The sequence below is a fragment of the Culex quinquefasciatus genome, chromosome 2, assembly GCF_015732765.1.
Source record: "Culex quinquefasciatus strain JHB chromosome 2, VPISU_Cqui_1.0_pri_paternal, whole genome shotgun sequence".
NCBI lineage: Eukaryota > Metazoa > Arthropoda > Insecta > Diptera > Culicidae > Culex > Culex quinquefasciatus.
Genome location: NC_051862.1, coordinates 112,106,731 through 112,127,541, shown reverse-complemented (window position 1 = coordinate 112,127,541; position 20,811 = coordinate 112,106,731). Strand labels below are relative to the sequence as shown.

Below are 20,811 nucleotides of genomic sequence, written 5' to 3'. Positions count from 1 at the left end.
CAAATGTTGTTCCTTTAGGTAGTTTGCTTTAACAAAAATATACTTCAGTACAAATCAGAACCAATCAAGGCAATTTTACAATAATTGCTGCAAATTTTCATTCATACTCTCTAAAATAATTTTTTTATTCTTTCTGGAAATTTCTTTCTGTGTTCCTAGACCACCTGCAACAAATATTGCAACTGTTTATCATGTTTTGTCAGTTTACCTGTAAATTTTTCGATTCAGGAAACATTTCTTTCTGCACAATCGTTAACTACCTTCAGATCTTGCAGTTGCGGCCTTCCTTTAAGATACTCATTTGGATTCAGTTTAAAAAATTGTAAATAAAATTCCTTCCTTTATTATCTACAAAAACTGCATGGTATTTCTTGTAACAAAAGCAGATAAATTAAAATCCAAAACGTTTGCAATTAAGTTTGGATCAGAACAGATGACGATTCATGGATGAACTAATTCATCAAATTTGTATTCTCTCTCACACGCTCTTATAATATGATATCTATTGTTGTGTTTTTTTTTTCGTTTTGTTGATCACATATTACTTTAAATTTTATATCTCAAAACAAACCTGGTATTTTAGTTCAACATTATAATTAACATGTCAAGAACGCAGCGGAAAGCAAAAGAAAACGACGACGACGACAAAAGTCCAAGCAGAGAAATAGCGCGCTGTTTACCTACAGGCAGGCAGGCGAGCAAGCTCGTGAGAGAGTTTGAACCTGAGAGAGAGCACGTGCGTGTACGAATTGGAAATAAACATCGTTGTTAGGTAGCCCCTTACAGCTGGTCGCGCAAAAAGGGTCAGTTTTGGGCGCTAATAACTTCGCGGGAACAAATCCTAAAAATGTGGTGTCTTCGGGAAAGTTGTTCTAAATTTAATGAAGGTTCTACATTTGAGAAATGGTAAGAATCGGATAACTATGGCGCCTTCCACAGGTAAAAAAGTAAAACAGTTGCTTTTCTCCATACATTTTGACGATTTTTCCCATACAAACTATAAGCGATTGGAGGGAGGGGTTCCCGTGGTCAGAATGAGCTCAAATTTGGAATTTAGCCTAGTGATGGGTCAATCTTTGATTTCAGGGGGTAGCCCCAAAAAAGTCCGGATTTGGACCACCCTAGTGGGCACCTATGCTTATGCTTATGCTTACACAATTAAATCGGATGGCATGTAAATTTAAAATGAAGTTGATGTAAATTAGCACCATTAATGACGTGCACTTTTGGTACATCATAAAAAAACGAAACGAAACTATTGGCACTACGCCCCCCGGGGCATGGCCTTCCTCTAACGTGGGATTTCTGCTCCAGCGCCTCTGACGAGACAGGAGAAATCGGGACCGACGTTTTACTTCACCATCCGATAGAAGCTCAGTGGATAAGGCGGGAATCGAACCCGCGTCTCGTAGCATCATCGGGATCGGCAGCCGAAGCCGCTACCCCTGCGCCACGAGACCCATTGGTACATCATAAATGATGTAAATTTACCGGTTTTTTTCTGTGTAGGCGTTCCGATTCCGAGCAGGATGTGCCGCCGCAGGGCGCGATCTATTACTATACGGACGCGTAGAATCGGACGCAAGAATAGGCTGGTACTGGTGCAAAAGTATGGCCAAGAGCTGCTCAAGATTGAGGAAGATGCGCAGTAGGAGATGTTGACGCAGTGCAAGGACTCACATTTCAACTGCGTGTAATTTAACAGGTGCGGATCGCAGCTGGAGAAGTTCGTCGTTAAGTTCGCCGTCCGTGGACAAACACAACTCAACATGCCGTACGGGAGGCGGTTCGAACCGCATCTTTGCCGGGACTGTCGCTTTTATCAATCCTATGATGTCCACGGTGGGACTAGCAATCGCACCCCTTTGACACACCCTTAGGCCGGTCCATTACCTGCCGGTGGCGAAAGACCCTTCCTCAGATTTGGACCAGCAGGGCGACCTGCTGCAGTACATCTGGTACACGTCCTGAGATGCACGTATGAGATGTTCGTATCGGCGCTAGGCTAGGAGGTCGAGATGGAGTCGCACGACGGGTTTTAGGGCGGTTGTCGGTAGGGTGGTGGCCAAACTGCGCCGTACTACACCGCTTCATTCCTAGAGGTTTTCTACCACTGCATGCCGTCCGACACTCCGGAGTTCATCCTTTACAAGACGCGGCACCTCGGCAACGACGAGGTCTACATTATGGAGAGCGAACACAACCGTGACTACCGGCAGGACATTCTGCCGACGGAGTTTCGCGACGTGTTGATCGTGATTTATCCGCTCAAGAGCAGCCTGTCCCGGATGACGGTGAACAAGAAGCCGGACGTTCCGTGGTTTGGCCCGCTGTCGGACGAAGTCGTCATTTGTTGTTCCGGTTCGGCGAGCTTTGTACGCATTTCGGCCATCAACACGAGTTTATTTTAAAATTTATTGTTTATTCGTCAAGCTTATGTAGACTACTTACAATTTTCTTACATACTAGATATTATTTCTATTGTACAGATTTTTTCGTAGTTCCGGTTTAGACATGTCGAAATGTATGTACTGTGAATTTTCATTTTAAAAGCGCATCATTTGATTTAATGGCGATTTTTTTAAATAATTTGTCGTGTATGCAGTTATTTTAAAAAGTTGTGAATGTCTAAGAGTACGGCTTGGTTCATGAATACTATTGCGTATTACTGAAAATATTGCTGCTGACTGTATGCGTTGAGAAATAATGTCGTTGATGAAAGAGAGCATGGCAAATTTACGACGTTCTTGTAATGATTGTATGTTTATGAGCATGCAGCGTGCTTCATACGATGGGAGAGGAAATGCAGTCCAGTTAAGTTTACGTAGTGCGTACAGTAAGAATTGTTTTTGGACAGATTCAATACGTGCTTGGTGTACGGTATAGTATGGATTCCAGACGATACTACAGTATTCCAAGAGTGGCCTGACATACGTTATATAGAGTAATTTAATAGTATACGGGTCCTGGAAGTTGAATGCAAAGCGCTTTATAAAGCCTAATGTACTTTTTGCCTTGTTTATTATTGTGTTATAGTGTTCAACAAAAGTTAGTTGTGAGTCTAGGATGACACCTAGATCACGTACTACTTTTGCATTTTTCTACTGGTTGGTTTCCTAATAATACTATTATGTTTGGTGTTTCATGTTTTCTGCTGAAGGCAATGGAATTAAATTTCTTTACATTCAATTGGAGTAGGCTTTTACTACACCATGTGTAGAAAAGATTAATTTCGTTTTGGAATACATGACTGTCATTGGCATTTCCTATTTCAATATACAATTTCATGTCGTCTGCATATACAATAGGGTGGTCCAAATCCGGACTTTTTTGGGGCTACCCCCTGAAATCAAGAATTGACCCATCACTAGGCTAAATTCCAAATTTGAGCTCATTCTGACCACGGGAACCCCTCCCTCCAATAGCTTGAAGTTTGTATGGGAAAATCGTAAAAATGTATGGAGAAAAGCAACTGTTTTACTTTTTTACATGTGGAAGGCGCCATAGTTATCCGATTCTTACCATTTCTCAAATGTAGAACCTTCATTAAATTTAGAACAACTTTCCCGAAGACATTATATTTTTAGGATTTTTCCCGCGAAGTTATTAGCGCCCAAAACTGACCCTTTTTGCGCGACCAGCTGTAAGGGGCTACCTAACAACGATGTTTATTTCCAATTCGTACACGCACGTGCTCTCTCTCAGGTTCAAACTCTCTCACGAGCTTGCTCGCCTGCCTGCCTGTAGGTAAACAGCGCGCTATTTCTCTGCTTGGACTTTTGTCGTCGTCGTCGTTTTCTTTTGCTTTCCGCTGCGTTCTTGACATGTTAATTATAATGTTGAACTAAAATACCAGGTTTGTTTTGAGATATAAAATTTAAAGTAATATGTGATCAACAAAACGAAAAAAACACAACAATAGATATCATATTATAAGAGCGTGTGAGAGAGAATACAAATTTGATGAATTAGTTCATCCATGAATCGTCATCTGTTCTGATCCAAACTTAATTGCAAACGTTTTGGATTTTAATTTATCTGCTTTTGTTACAAGAAATACCATGCAGTTTTTGTAGATAATAAAGGAAGGAATTTTATTTACAATTTTTTAAACTGAATCCAAATGAGTATCTTAAAGGAAGGCCGCAACTGCAAGATCTGAAGGTAGTTAACGATTGTGCAGAAAGAAATGTTTCCTGAATCGAAAAATTTACAGGTAAACTGACAAAACATGATAAACAGTTGCAATATTTGTTGCAGGTGGTCTAGGAACACAGAAAGAAATTTCCAGAAAGAATAAAAAAATTATTTTAGAGAGTATGAATGAAAATTTGCAGCAATTATTGTAAAATTGCCTTGATTGGTTCTGATTTGTACTGAAGTATATTTTTGTTAAAGCAAACTACCTAAAGGAACAACATTTGTATTACCTGAAGATTTTTTTTAAGTAATTGAATCATTATCATGTTTCTTTAGCATATTCGAAAAACTGCGTGTAATGCTTGGAAAAACAAACAAACCCTGTTCTCATGACATTTGCTGTAACTTTTTAATTGAGCCTAGGCAATCCTGCTATTTTAGTTGAAAATTATGCCAGGAACGCAGCGCAGCGGATAGCAAACGAAAACGACGACGACGACAAAAGTCCAAGCAGAGAAACAGCGCGCGCTTGTAGGTAAACAGGCAGGCAGGCAGGCGAGCAAGCTCGTGAGAGAGTTTGAACCTGAGAGAGAGCACGTGCGTGTACGAATTGGAATTAAGAAAATCGCTGTTAGGTAGCCCCTTACAGCTGGCCGCGCAAAAATGGTCAGTTTTGGGCGTTAATAACTTCGCGGGAAAAAATCCTAAAAATATGGTGTCTTCGGGAAAGTTGTTCTAAATTTAATGAAGGTTCTACATTTGATAAATCGTAAGAATCGGATAACTATGGCGCCTTCCACAGGTTAAAAAGTAAAACAGTTGCTTTTCTCCATACATTTTGACGATTTTTCCCATACAAACTATAAGCGATTGGAGGGAGGGGTTCCCGTGGTCAGAATGAGCTCAAATTTGGAATTTAGCCTAGTGATGGGTCAATCTTTGATTTCAGGGGGTAGCCCCAAAAAAGTCCGGATTTGGACCACCCTAGTGCCCACCCGCAGTTGCTACTCCGTTATTGACCAGGACCTCCAGAAGTTACATCCACGAGCCGTGGAAGATAAGTGGGTGCTATCTTTCCTCGCTTCGCAACTTCTCAAAGGCCCCTATCATGCTGATCAATACCGGCGCCGGCCACGACCAGTGGTAGGGTCACGGGGAAGTGGATGGGAATGTTAGTCCGATACTTGAGTGATAGAGACCGCCCAATCGACTACTTCTCCGACAAAGTATCACATGAGTTTTGAGGGGGTTAGTAGATGGGTATGAGGTCAGGATTCACGAGTGGCAGTGATGTGACCATGAGCATTTTGTTTATCGGTTGAAATTTTTAAATCTTAGGCAGCCGGCTGCGGAAAGATAGATAATTGATTATTTAAAATGGTTTATTTTTATGGAACGCGTGCCAGCCGAGCATTAGTGCTATGGGCTGGACTTATCAGTATAATTTTACTGTTTTTACAATTTAGATAACGCGAGCAAATTTCAAAAATAGTAAATAAATGACGCTTTACTCTTCATATAATCGATAGTTTGATGAGTAATTACTAAAACTGAAAGTTGGAATAAATTTTAACGATCATTTACGACGAAAATTATCGCGAAAAATCCGGACTGTGCGTCCCAAGAAGCACTGCACTTATGAAGGCATTATTGAATTTTTATGACCAATTACCCCATGCACACAAACAGCGACACAGAAGAGACGAAAATTATCGCGAAAAAACAAGACTGCGCGTCCCCAGAAGCACTGCACTTATGAAGGCATTATTCAATTATAATGACCAATCACTCCATGCACACAAACAGCGACACAGAAGAGACGAAAATTATCGCGAAAAAACAAGACTGCGCGTCCCCAGAAGCACTGCACTTATGAAGGCATTATTCAATTATAATGACCAATCACCCCATGCACACAAACAGCGACACAAAAGAGACGAAAATTATCGCGAAAAAACAAGACTGCGCGTCCCCAGAAGCACTGCACTTATCCATGCCATCCGATTTAATTGTGTAGAACAAAAAGCGTTTTGAAAACATGTAAATTTCCGATGAAATCTACGTAAATTTACCAAGGTTTAAATTTTTTTTACTCCGTTGAATTTTAAATCCGATGTAAATTTCAAATACTTTTATGGCCAAAATGTAGTGTGAATGATCACTCTTTTGTTATCCTTTCTAATCAATTCAAGCATATGATTCCATTGAAATAATGCATATTATTGAGCATGAGCATGAGCATGAGCATGAGAGACCACTCATGGTTGTCCTTCTCCGTTGCTGAACAGAACCGTAATATCCTATCAACACAACCGGTCATACGCTTCAACGATCAAATAATGTTTCCCTTATCAACAGCATGCATGAATGCGCTGAAAAGATAAAACATCACGATCATCAAAACTAGAGCCGTTGCTAATAGGAAACAGTCATTGGCCACCAACGGCGCCCGCCATGTCAGTTTGTAGATCTCGAGGGAACGGGACGGGAATGTTAGTTAGCACAGGCTGGGTTCTATACGATATCCACACCCCCGCGTGTGCCGGAAAACTACTTCTACTTGGGATTTTGTTAGTGGGAAAGGGTAATGGCCAGGATTCATCATAGAGGATGATGATGTGGCCCAATAATCAATGAATTTCGTTGAGTGATAGGGTGATGTATTATGTATTCTCAAGGCAAACAATCGGATGATGCGGATGAGACCATTCCCGGTTATTTGGTGTTGAGTTTAGCACAAATGATTTAATCTTAGACAGCCGGCTGTGGAAAGATAGAATCATAATTGTGTGTAATTAAAAGGTGAAATATTATACTCAGCGTAACACATTTACGTAGAGTTGACCTGAGACTATTTATACTTTTAAGTTTTAATAAGATGAGCGACCAATTAATTACTGATGAGTTATGAGTTATCTGAAGGACTTGAACAATCGCGTTGAAACATTATTTGTCACCGTGCTTTACGAGCTATAATGCTAAAAGGTGATTTTGCGGGAAACGAAAGGTCAAATATAATTTATATTATGCTAACGCAATTAAGAACGAATCTTCCCATGAAACAATCGCGAATCATAGAACAAAGAAACCCGACTGACTAACGAAAAAGACGATCGCGATATTTGAACTTTACAATCTAACTAAGAAGAAAAAAAAGCCACGTCAATAGAAAGGAATAGACAAACATACAAAACCACAAAACGGACTGCCTCAACTGTCATCGTGACAACCAGAGCAAGCCGCACATTCACACACACACACACGCACGCACTCACCCGACAAACTCACCGACGACGAACGACGCGAAAAAACATGCGACCCGACGGACAGGCATCGCAAAACGGACTCGATTCCATTGAAATAATGCATATTATTGATCAGATAAACAAAAAAGAATCATTTCAAACTAAAGGCAATCAAAAGCTTTAAAAAATAGTATGGGATTTTCAATTCAACGGAGTTATACAAAATTCCACAAAATGCATACTTGTTTGACATAAATTCAGGTTGTGATTTTAGCTCTGCGGTTTTCACTCAGAAAAAATACCTACAGTTAAGCATCGTGCAATCGTGCACCTTGCACCTTTAGCCGAATACTCATCTCGATCAACTATCACTTCAGGCTCGAACTGTAGAACTGGTGATAAAGTCGAACACGGACGGCTCGACCGCAGATTGACGTCGCGCAGCAAAATACTTTCACTTACGCTCGAACGAGAGCTGAAATAATCCACAACATCATTTCTGCCATCGGTTTTTATGCCACTAAAAAAAGTCTTCTCACCTGTGGAGGCGGAGAGCCTCTGGTCACTGTAAGGCCGTCGTTGCAGTTGTTGCGTCCTGTTGCGTCAATCCAGCGATCGACCAAATTCAAATCTCTTTTGACGTTCCTGGATGGGCTGAATGGATCAGTGGCTTTGTCGAGCTCTATAAAAAAAGTATAAATTTATACTCCACAATTGTAGCGAATTTATTACAACCTACCAGCTGCGTGTAACTCTTCTGAGCTGCTTCCGGATGGGCTGCTTTCCGGATGATGTTTCGATGTGACGACGGTTTCTAGCGTCCTCGCTTCTACGAGTAATAGGCCACGCCGCTCTTCTTCTCCTGCCGACGACTGGTGTCCCTGGATATAGTTAGAGCACACACGAATACTTCTTAGCGAGCCGACACGGACACCTGCCAGACTCGGATGATGTTGTCGGAGTAGCCGGCGTACAGGGTCTGTCCATCGGTGGACCGGGCCAGCGAAAGGCACTGCGGCAGGATGGCATTCGACGGCTTCAGTTCCTCGACCATGGTCTTGCAGGCCAGGTCCCAGATCTTAATCGACGGTCCGTAGGCGAAGCACAGCCAGTACCGGTTCAGCGAGAAGCAGAGCGCGTTGATTACATCGTTGTGCTCCAGCGAGTGCAGATATATGTCATCGTTCAAATCCCACAGGAACGCCGCCGGACGTGCACAAGGAACCGTCGGGCGACACCGAGTTGAGGTAGCCATTGTGGCCTAGATGGTCTATCTTTAGGTTGGAGTGGTTCGGCGAGAAGCGTACACAGGACACCCAGTCGGAGTTACCGTCCTCCTGGATGGTGTTCTAGCACTCGGCGAGCGTATTCCACAGCTTGATGGTCCTGTCGCGCGAGCCGGACACGATCTAACGATTGTCCACGGAAAACGCAACCGACAGGACGTCCTTGGTATGGTATTCGAAGCGGCGGGTCGACTAAATTATTTGACGGATCGTACTCTGCAGGTATGTTATCAGAATAGCAAATCTGATCAACTACCTGTGCGTGCCGGCGTCCCTCAAGGAAGCATTTTGGGTCCAATTTTATACAATATTTTTACTTCTGACTTGCCTGATTTGCCCCAGGATGTCAGAAATCACTTTTTGCTGATGGATATTTTCAATTCTTATTTGAAAGAATGGAAAATTACTCCAAATGCTGCAAAAACTCAACTTATTATTTTCCCTCACAAACCAAGGGCTGATATTCTTAAACCAAAAATTCATCACATTATAAAGATGAATGAGGTAAATTTAAAGTGGGAGGATCAAGTGAAATATCTTGGACTTGCTTTTGACAAAAACCTTACTTACAAGGATCACATTGAAAGTATCCAGGTTAAATGTAACAAATATATTAAATGTTAGTATCCACTTATAAACAGGAATTCTAGACTTTGTCTCAAGAATAAACTGTTAATTTATAAACAAATTTTCAGACCTGCCATGCTTTATGCTGTGCCGATCTGGACAAGCTGTTGCTCAACCAGGAAGAAAAAACTTCAGAGGATTCAGAACAAAATTCTGAAAATGATTCTGAAACTTCCTCCCTGGTTCAGCACCAGTGAACTTCATCAATTAGCCGAAGTTGACACTTTGGATGTTATGTCCAATAAGATAATTGATGCATTTCGACAAAAATCATTGCAGTCTTCAGCTGCATTGATCCGCTCTTTATATAGTTTATAAGTTAGTTTTAAGGTATCCCTTTTCCCTTTTGTACATGTAGGACCTCCTACATTTGAAATCACTGAATAGCGAAAGCTACAATATTTCATGAATAAATGAAAGTTGCTAGTATTTAAAATTGAGGTGAAAAGTCATCGATTGTGATTGGACACTCAATAATATTTTAACTGACATGGAAGAAAAAATGGAAGAGAAAATCAAAATAAATATAAATTAAAAAAAAAAGCGGTGGGTCGACTTGCCGGCGGCCAAGTCCCACAAACGGAGGGTCTTGTCCCAAGAGCCGGACAGGGCGTAGTTACCGTCCGAAGAAAGCACGACGTCGCTGATGAAATGCGAGTGGCCGTACAGGCGCTTCTGCGGGATGCCGTAGCTGGCGTCGTCCCGGGTCAGCTTCCACACGATCAGGGTCTTGTCGCGCGACGAGGATCATGTCCGTTTACTTGGGGTTGGTCGCGATCTGGTTGACTAAGCCGGAGTGCCAACCAGCTGGCCGCGGAGCTGCAGCGTCTCGGTCATTGTTGATTAGAGCACTTCAAACTTGGCAGCGGGATGCGTGCCGCACTCTTTTACGTTTCGTGGAGAAAAGTTGTAATCGTCCGGCATGATTCATGAAATGCTAGCTGAAACAAACGAATTATGACTATTGTAAATTATCACAAAAAGAAAACCAAAACAAACTTGCATATATCAGTCACAGCAGGTGGGAATGATGGTTGGTGATCGTTATCTTACCGGAACAGCTGAGGGATTTTTATCGAATTGAGACGAAAACGCTAAATCGTGAGAACACTCAAAACAACAAACGAATGTGGTGCAACAACAAAAAACGCAAATTTTTCTGTGTCGTGCGGTAGTGACAGCTCACGCAAAAGAATGTCGACTCAGGGTTGCTAGTAGCCCTGCTACGGTCAATTCATCTGTATTTCCTGGCGTCATAAATCTGTACATCAGCGTTAGAATGCCAAAGTATTCAGAAGAAAAATAATCAATTTTTTTTATTCATTTAAGGTCTTTGGCAGAAGAAAAATAATCAACTTGTTTTAATTTATATAAAAGGTTCTAAAAAAATGTAAATTTGATTAAATTCTAATTGGTTGAAAAAATATAGTATAAAAGCTTTTGTTGTAATCGATGGAAAATATTTTGAACCCATCTCATAACGCTAATTTACCAAAATTTACAAAAAAAATGATTGCGTATGCTCAACTCGAGGAGAAACAAGAACTTTGGGGTCCCCGGAATTACGTTCACCTATAATTTTTTTATTTTTTTTGGTTTCAAGTATTTTTAAAAAGTTCTACCAAAGAACATAAAAAAAAATCTGAAATACAAAATTTTTATTAAAAAAAATCAAAATTTCATTTTTGTCAGAAAAGTACTCTTTAACGCAAAATTTATCGCTTCATTCAAAAATAGGGGGAGAGGGGGTAATATGCACCCCCTAAGGGAAAACTGTGATTTCTCAACCATTACAGCATTACTGTGGAAGAATTTTGTTCGATGTTCTAAAACAACTATTATTCTTCGTCATCCATGTGAAAAAAGTCTTAAAAAACCTCAAAATTGTTCGAAAATATCAAATTTCTAAAAACATTTTTTGATTTATTTCAAACAACCATGCGGGGCAATATGCACCGCAACATTGGGGCAAAATGCACTACAACAACGGGGCAAAATGCACCACAACATGGGGCAAAATGCACCGGGTAAAATCAGTTTTCACTAGTCACCACTAGATGACACCGCTGTTTTTACTAAGGAGCTTCACAGCGGTGCATTTTGCCCCGACTACGATTTTTGCAGAAAATTTAATTAAAAATGCATTTTTTGATGTTTTTGGACTCATCTATCTACAGAATAACGAATATTATGGCAAAAACTATTTACCTTAACACTTACAATATCAATATATGCTTTTTATATTGTCCAAAAATCATAATAAAAGTGCAAAGAAAATTAGATGAAAACACAACTTTTTAAAGTTTTGCAAATAACTTGAGCTGTTTTTATACTGCGATGCTCAAATTTTTCCAGCATGGTTTAGCAATGTTAAGCTTCCAATTTCTATGATTTTTCCCCGTAAAATTCTTCCAAATACCAAGAAAAGCAGGGGGTGCATTTTGCCCCGGGGGTGCATATTACCCCCTCTCCCCCTATAACCAATCTTACTCAATTTAAAGACCCAATTCCCATAACAAAATTTGGCTTAAAGTTTTGTCGACTCCAACAAAGGCTGCACCTATAACGTACATCACTTTGATCTGGTAAGATACCGTTACTTGCAGTGGTCAGCTGTCAAGTTAACAACGTTGATTGTGTTTTTTGCAAAAAAAATTTCGCGGATTGCTGAAAAAATTACAAAATAATTCAATTTTTGCAACATTTAGCACTTTAGCCATCTTCGCTGCCTCCACCGTGATGAGGTAATGGAGCACCCGCAGTCGAGCAGTTTTTGACAGTTCGCTCCATAAGAAATACATTGTAGAAAAAAGCAAAAACTGCTCGAATGGAAGTGCTCCATTGTCGTCTAGCGTTGATAATTTTCAACAACTTTTTACGCACTCAACGTCTCCTTCAGCTCGCCGCCGGTCAGCAGTTCCTTTATAATGTCTAACCCACCGACGAGCACCCCCTTCACGTAATCCTGCGGATAGGTCGCCCGGTCCGAGTCGTCCGAGTACGTTTTCAGGCCCTGCGAATCCAGTTTCGTTGACGATCGCGATCAGCTGGTTGGAGAAGCCACAGCGAGGTGTGTCGCGGTCACCCTTCATGAAGATCATTACGTTTGCCCGGTTGATGAGCGCCTTTAGCCGATCCTCCATTGACACCTCCACCAACTGATGTTGCTGCTCCGGCCAGCTTTCGACACTTGGTCGTCAGCGCGGCAATGTCCACACCATCAATCCGATCAACGGCCTTTCCCGCCTGGAAGAAGTTCACCGTCGGAACGGCATCGATCTGGTGCTTGAGCACCACCTCGAACAGTTCATCCGCCGGAACGTCCACGAACTGAACCGCGGAAAACTGCTTGGCCAGTTTCGTCATCACCGCGAGAAACTGCGTGCACTGTTCCGCCCAGTCAGCGGAAAACAACGCCACGGTTAGGGCCGGTGAGCTGATGAGTTTGGTGTACTGTTCGACACTGGTCACGATCGTGATGGCCATACTGCTGCTTCTGGAACCTATCGTAACGGAGAAAAGGGAGGAGCTGCCCGGCCGGATAATCTTTGAGGTTGATTCGGGAGGAAAAACAAGCCGTGTGCGAGCGACGAGAGTTTTCCAGACGAAATCGCAACTTTGGCGCCCTAAAAACGACAATGAAGTGGCACACACCAAGTAAATAAGATAAGTACTTACTTTTCTTTTGATTTGATGAGGCTGACAGTACGTTGGCGATGCGACTAGACCCACTAGAAGAGCTGCGGAGGTGGATCGCTTTTTTTTCACTCCGACTCCGGTTTCTTAAGATTCAGCGACTTCTACTTCGATTCCAGCTTTCCAAACAACTTCCACACAAAGTTGATTAAAAATTCCTACACACAAAAAAATATTTCCGAATGTTACATCATTTATGATGTAACACTTTTGCACGTCATTAAACATTTAAGTTTAAATGCAATTTGATGTAAATTTGCAACAAATTACACGTTAAAACATGATTTTAGGTGTGATTCAACCGTTTACGTCGAATCTCAAGTTTACATCAACTGAGTTTACATTCGATTCATTTTTTCCGTGTCGAGTAAATTCACATATTTTTTTCTGTGTAGTTCTGACTCCACAATCCAGCAAAGCAGTCTTGAAATCTGTCCGTCAGCATCAGCAGCGGAAACACTTTTCTTAACTGCACAAATTGTTTTTCATTCTCCAGCAGATGCAAGTGGGAATATGAATGGCTTTCTGAACACCGACCGAAAATGTCCCTAACTGCAATCGAGACTGCTTATTCAATCTTGGTAGTTGGTTAATCGACCGGAAAATAGAACAGATTCCGCGAGCATCCAAGCTGACCTGCGAGAACACAACTTTGTTTTGATTTTGCTTGCTGTCAATCCCAAACGCAGGCAAAACTTAACCAATTTTACATTGTTTGCACGTTTACGTTAAACATGTTTTAAATAAGATTCATGGTTTACATGCTTTTCGTGCATTCATATCTGTTGATTTTCATGAACGAACTCTTCGTTTACGTAAAATTCATCCAAAACATTGAATCTGATTTTAAATGTTGGCTCTTTAAGTGAAATTCAACCGTTTACATCAGATTTCAAATTTACATGAAGTGTGTTTACGTTTGAAACAATGTTTACGAGTCAGGTAAATTTACACTTTTTTTTCTGTGTACTTGCGCTCTTATCACACCACCGTTGCGCTTGATGGTCGCAATGACCATTTCCAGCGTGTGCTGTTAAGCTTACCGTCAGTTAGACGCCGCAGTGCAGCTAGTACGGCCGAATCTGGAACAGGCCCGATGTGCAGATCGTGGTCAACTCAATCGGGCCGCGCGCGGCGTTCAGTTTCTGCAGCTGGTGCAACTAATCGATCGATATTCTCGCTTCAGATGGTGGCCTTTGTAGTACGGTTCATAGCCAAATCGTAGCTAAACTGAGAATTTCCGCGTGTAGTTCTAACGTTGGCCGGAACTTATTTCCCGTACCGTGCTTGTCTCCGCCGTGTTGTACTCGACACGCTCACCAAATGATTTGCTTCGATTGGTGATATGCTCTCGATCAGAATGTTACCACCAGAATGGCCACTCAGCAGAAGAACCTGTAGCGAAAAATCAAGCATTAGCAAAATGTCAATCCTTTCTACAAGTCAACTTACATGTGGCCGGAGCCATTCTCGGTAGATTCTCGGGCACGGCCCAAAGTTGATCTGGAACCCGATCAAATCGACTTGTAGGGCACCATCGAAGCGGGATGAGACAGTGTTCAAGGACATGATGATGATGAAGGAGGTGTTCGGGGATCGGTCAGATCAACGTTTACAACAACAGTCGAGACTTGCGGGCTTGAACCTCTAGCCGTACTCGACAAACATACGATCAGCGGGGTGATTCCAGATTCGGTGCCACCGAGGAACGGGTGGAAGATCATGGAGCCTTGCTGGTGCATTGGTTGGTTAGCCAGCAGATGTGGTCCAGCACAACGTCGACAATCTCCTTGCCGATGGTGTAGTGGCCACGGTCGTAGTTGTCTGCGGCATCTTCTTTGCTAGTGATCAGCTGCTCCGTCTGTGACAGCTGGTGGTGCGTTCCGATGCAGACTTCGTCCACCACGGGCTGTTCCAGATCGACGAACTAGACACGCGACTGCCAACTGTTGGATTGTCTGCCAGGTTGGTTCTTGGCGGATGATCTGCAAGTAATAATGAGTATTTTAAGAGCTGTTTGATAAATTATAGGAAAACACTTACATGTACAGATGTTTTTCTCCCGCTAGTACGTTTTCATCCACATATTTGCTGACTTTTCGTTCCTCGAGGGTGAAATGACCTATTCCCTGCTCTGTCCCTCTTCAACGCTGACATCAAAACTGGATGCCTTTGTTGTCGGAAATGCTGTTGGATTTGGAATTGAATTAATTTTCTTTGTGTTTCTCTCGTTGAGTGAAGCCATTATCTGCTGACATCGCTTCAACAAAATTGAATTCGAGCGTCGAATGTCGTGTTGCACAAACTAACCCGGGTGACTTACGCCACCGCCAGTGAACTGAAGTCAAACTAAGTATGACGCCTACGTTAACTTGGTATTATTTTCGGAAATGTTCCGGTTCCGGTGAAACTCTGAGTTATGTACCAAGTTCGATACAGTAGCAGCTTTCGGTCAGCTTCAACTCCATCAGAACTTTCTTCGCCTTACACTAAGTCTTACACTTTCTTAGCACCCTGAGCGGCTGCATTTAGCCACAAAACAATCTAAATTTTGCCGCCAGGCTCTTTAATTCGACAAATCTTAGCACTTTGTTTTGATTTGATTGCGGATGAGAGTAACTTTTGACAACTCAACAGTAGACATGACGCGAATGCGATATTCAATAAAAATATTGTTAATATTACACAATTTGGGTGTAAGAGATGTTAGGCAAAAATGCAAAGTGGCGTTCTGTAAAAAATGTGTAAGACTGGTTGCAACGCGAAGTTTTATAATTGTTTCAAATTGCGAGCAGTTTTAAATTTTTAGAACTGGCGGAAATGAAACTAGAACACGGTGCTCGCAACGCGCTGATCTAAATGTTGTTTCAAAAAATGCTTTTAATTGTGTGCGTATGATTATCAACACAGCATCATAGTGTGTGTGTAAGAATACGTGGATATCTCCATATATCTGATTTTTTTTGAAACTGAGTTCTATTCCAGTTCCAAATCGTCTCACGTTTGAAACAAACTCGTCGAGCAGTTTTATTCCGGTTTCAAAATACTGCTCGAAAAATAAAACTGCAACTCCGCGTTGCGGGTGGTCTGTTTCAGTTCTATTTGAAAAATGAAACAGCTAGAACAAAGTAGAGCCGCGTTGCAACCAGTCTAATATTACATAAAAATGGTTACACAAAGCAATTTTACACGCAGTTGTTTTACCACTTTTTTGCTGTGTATGCAAACAAAACTATTTTTTTAACAGTTTGGACCCGAAGCCTGATTTTTCTGTAACATTCTTATTGGAATTCCATATAAACAGTAACTGGGATTGCATGCACCGTCTTAACTGGTACTGGCGATGCCCGTTTATCGCCCGCAGCCCCCCGAAAATTAGTCTGGGAGTATGTAATGGAAGCAAAGTTGTGTTATCAATAGTGATAGACGCATGGCAACAGTTAGCAGTTTAATGATTACTAGATGTTCCCATGAACCAGTTAAACTATAACTTCAAACTATCATTTGAGTTACATTTGCCGGAGTACACGTTCACCGTTGGATCATAGGAATGGAGATAATCAGGTTGTTTTGTCCGGTCGAAGAAACCAAACGGCAGAAGTACCTTCGAAATTTCAAAAAGGTAATGAAAATTATTCGTCAAGATTATGTAGACTACTAACAATTCTCTTACATACTAGATATTATTTCTATTGTACAGACTTTTTCGTAGTTCCGGTTTAGACATGTCGAAATGTATATGAATTTTCATTATAAAAGCGCATCATAGTGGCGAATTTTTTAAATAATTTGTCGTTTATGCAGTTATTCTAAAAAGTGGTGAATATCTAAGAGTACGGTTTGGTTCATGAATACAATTCCAGAGTTTTTTTTTTAAAGGACCAATAAACTATTGTCTTTCATATGTTTATAGGACCTAATAAAAAAATCTCTAGAATTGCGTATTTCTGAAAATAATGCTGCTGACTCCCAGTCACGGCGTTCTCACAGGATTCTTGCAGAATTCTAACAGAGCGAAAATATTCTTACTAGAACACTGCCATCATCCTACCAGATCTTTGTAAGAATTCTCAAAGAATTCTAGCTCAAATGCAATAACCGGTTCTAGCAGGAACTGCGAAATTAACCGGTTTTGTAAGAATCCTGATCAGGCCCGTATCCAGGATTTTTCAATGGGGGGTGTTTTCATCCATCCCAGTCACAAAATATTCTAGCAGAGCTGGTTTTGCCAGAATCCTGCTAGAACGATGGAACATTTCTGCTAGAATGCTGTAAGAATATCCAGCTCTGTGAGAACTCTGCTAGAATCCTGCTAGAACGTCGTGACTGGGATAGAGCTTTCTAAGCTCGATCTCACACACACTAGCACACCATTTGTTTTGCTGGCTGGTACAAAATTTAACCTCACTTTTTTGTGTACGTACACTAGGGTGGTCCAAATCCGGACTTTTTTGGGGCTACCCCCTGAAATCAAAGATTGACCCATCACTAGGCTAAATTCCAAATTTGAGCTCATTCTGACCACGGGAACCCCTCCCTCCAATCGCTTAAAGTTTGTATGGGAAAATTCGTCAAAATGTATGGAGAAAAGCAACTGTTTTACTCAAGGTTTTACTTTTTTACCTGTGGAAGGCGCCATAATTATCTGATTCTCACCATTTCTCAAATGTAGAACCTTCATTAAATTTAGAACAACTTTCCCGAAGACACCATATTTTTAGGATTTTTTCCCGCGAAGTTATTAGCGCCCAAAACTGACCCTTTTTGCGCGGCAAGCTGTAAGGGGCTACCTAACAACGATGTTTATTTCCAATTCGTACACGCACGTGCTCTCCCTCAGGTTCAAACTCTCTCACGAGCTTGCTCGCCTGCCTGCCTGCCTGTTTACCTACAAGCCAAGCGCGCGCTGTTTCTCTGCTTGGACTTTTGTCGTCGTCGTCGTTTTCGTTTGCTATCCGCTGCGCTGCGTTTCTGGCATGTTTATTATGATTTTCAACTAAAATAGCAGGATTGTTTTGAGATATATTTAGCATATACATTCTTAAATTATGTCAAAAATAAAAAAACTGCGCTGAAAAAAAATGTTTAAAGAAAAGACAGCTTAGGCTCAGTTAACAAAATACAGCAAATGTAATGAGAACAATGTTTGTTTGTTTTCCCAAGCATTACACGCAGTTTTTCGTATATGCTAAAGAAACATGATAATGATTCAATTGTTTTAAAAAAATCAGGTAATACAAATGTTGTTCCTTTAGGTAGTCTGCTTTAACAAAAATATACTTTAGTACAAATCAAGGCAATTTCACAATTATTGCTGCAAATTCTCATTCATACTCTTTATAGAGTATGAATGAAAATTTGCAGCAATCATTGTAAAATTTTTATTTAAATTTTAATTTTAGAGTTATTTTTTTATTCTTTCTGGAAATTTCTTTCTGTGTTCCTAGACCAGACCTAGCAACAAATATTGCAACTGTTTATCATTTTTTGTCAGTTTACCTGTACATTTTTCGATTCAGGAAACATCTCTTTCTGCACAATCGTTAACTACATTCAGATCAGTTTAAAAAAAATCTAAAGAAAATTCCTTCCTTTTTTATCTAAAAAACAGCATGGTATTTCTTGTAACAAAAGCAGATAAATTAAAATCCAAAACGTTTGCAAATAGGTTTGGATCAGAACAGATGACGATTCATGGATGAACTAATTCATCAAATTTGTATTCTATCTCACACGCTCTTATAACATGATATCTATTGTTGTGTTTTTTTCGTTTTGTTGATCACATATTACATTGAATTTTATATCTCAAAACAAACCTGGTATTTTAGTTCAAAATTATAATAAACATGTCAAGAACACATCGCAGCGAATAGCAAACGAAAACGACGACGACGACAAAAGTCCAAGCAGAGAAACAGCGCGCGCTTGTAGGTAAACAGGCAGGCGAGTAAGCTCGTGAGAGAGTTTGAACCTGAGAGAGAGCACGTGCGTGTACGAATTAAAAATAAACATCGTTGTTAGGTAGCCCCTTACAGCTGCACAGCAAAAAATAATGTAAAAATGGAAGGTTGAAAACAGAATGTTGAAAAAAATAATGATGAATTTTACCTCTATAATTGTTGAATAACAATTTTTTTTTGTCAAACAGGTTTTACACAAAAAATGTGTAATATTACCTAATTTTTGATGAATATTCAACATTATTTTTGTTACTCGTATACTTGAGTAATATTCATCAAATTTAGGTACAATATTAATCATCTTTTGACTTTGACAACTGTCAAACGCAACGTTTTGAAAAGTGGTTGGCAGAAGCATGTCGGATCGTGATTCAACCGTCGCGTGTCCGGGAGTTTTGGTCGCTCGTGCGTCAAACAATCGTTGCTGATTCTGTGCCATCGTCGTTGTGTGTTTTGGTGAGTTTGAGTTGGTGCTTCTTCCGGATCGGTCTGGAGGAAGGTGCCGGGTGTTTACGTCCAGGAATCGTCGCAGATTTCGTGTCACCGTCGTCGTTTGTTTTGGTGAGTTTGTGTTGGTGCTTCTTCCGGATCGGTCTGGAGGAAGGTGCCGGGTGTTTACGTCCAGGAATCGTCGCCGATTCCGTGCCGCCGTCGTCGTTTGTTTTGGTGAGTTTGTGTTGGTGCTTCTTCCGGACCGGTCTGGAGAAATGTGCCGGGTGTTTACGTCCAGGAATCTTCGCAGATTCCGTGCCGCCGTCGTCGTTTGTTTTGGTGAGTTTGAGTTGGTGCTTCTTCCGGATCGGTCTGGAGGAAGGTGCCGGGTGTTTACGTCCAGGAATCGTCGCAGATTTCGTGTCACCGTCGTCGTTTGTTTTGGTGAGTTTGTGTTAGTGCTTCTTCCGGATTGGTTTGGAAGAAGAGTCCGGGTGTTTGGCCACTTGCGCGTCCAAGAATCCTTAAAAGTTGTGTTTTTGGTTAAGTTTGGAGGAAGTTGCCTGCCGAATTTTGGGATTTGAACAGTTCATGAAGAATCTGATGTACGATCCATTTATTTCAGGATAGTTGGTTAGTCGGAATGACTTGTTTATCGTGCTTATTCATCCAAAATATAATGAAAAATTGAATTTTTCAACAAACGTTAAATTTGAAGTAGATTGGTGTTCATGTTCATTTTGTAAGTAAAAAAACTAACTTAATCCACCTATGTGGTTGGTGCCTTCCTCACTTTTTACCAATATTTGGTGATATGATGGGTTTGGACACAAATACCATCTATTTAAAAAAAAACAACATAAATGTTACTGAAGCGGTCATAACTTGATACTGAGCGTTGCCAGACCTTCAATGTTTTGGACTTATGGGAAAGGTCTTTTGATTACCCAACCAACGATGGGTCGGATGATGGATCCGGACATAGTCTACATACATTTGAGCGAGATCCGGCTTCAAAAAAGTGCATAAATATCACTTAAGTGTTCATATCTCGAGACAGGGTTGCCAGATCTTCAATGTATAAGACTCATGAGAAAGGTCTTTTGATTACCTAACCAACGATGGGTCGGATGATAGATCCGGACATAGTTTTCATATAGATAAGTGAGATCCGGCTTCAAAAAAGTACATAAATATCACTTAAGTGGTCATATCTCGAGACAGGGTTACCAGATCTTCAATGTTTTGGATCCATTGCAAAGGTTTTTTGATTACCTAACCAACGATTGGTCGGATGATGAATCTGGACATAGTTTTCATATAGATAAGTGAGATCCGGCTTCAAAAAAGTGCATAAATATCACTTAAGTGGTCATATCTTGAGACAGGATTGCCAGATCTTCAATGTTTTGGACTTATTGG

The 20,811-nt window shown here is 40.9% G+C and overlaps 1 protein-coding gene and 2 pseudogenes across 2 annotated transcripts in view; 1 reads left to right on the top strand and 2 right to left on the bottom strand.

The window, feature by feature from the left end:
• Window positions 1-8,267: 8,267 nt before the first annotated feature.
• On the bottom strand, window positions 8,268-10,135 carry LOC6048372 (annotated as a pseudogene).
• A 2,038-nt stretch (window positions 10,136-12,173) lies between these two features.
• Window positions 12,174-12,911, bottom strand: LOC6048371 (annotated as a pseudogene).
• Window positions 12,912-16,353: 3,442 nt separating this feature from the next.
• Window positions 16,354-20,811, top strand: part of LOC119766963 (phosphoribosylformylglycinamidine synthase) — a 138,807-nt gene continuing 134,349 nt past the window's right edge. The window contains exon 1 of one of the 2 annotated variants that reach the window (XM_038253703.1): window positions 16,354-16,616. In XM_038253703.1, the coding sequence (XP_038109631.1) occupies window positions 16,545-16,616 (72 nt within the window). In that variant the 5' untranslated portion in view covers window positions 16,354-16,544. The remainder of the gene's footprint in view (window positions 16,617-20,811) is intronic. The other variant, XM_038253702.1, reaches the window with a different exon arrangement.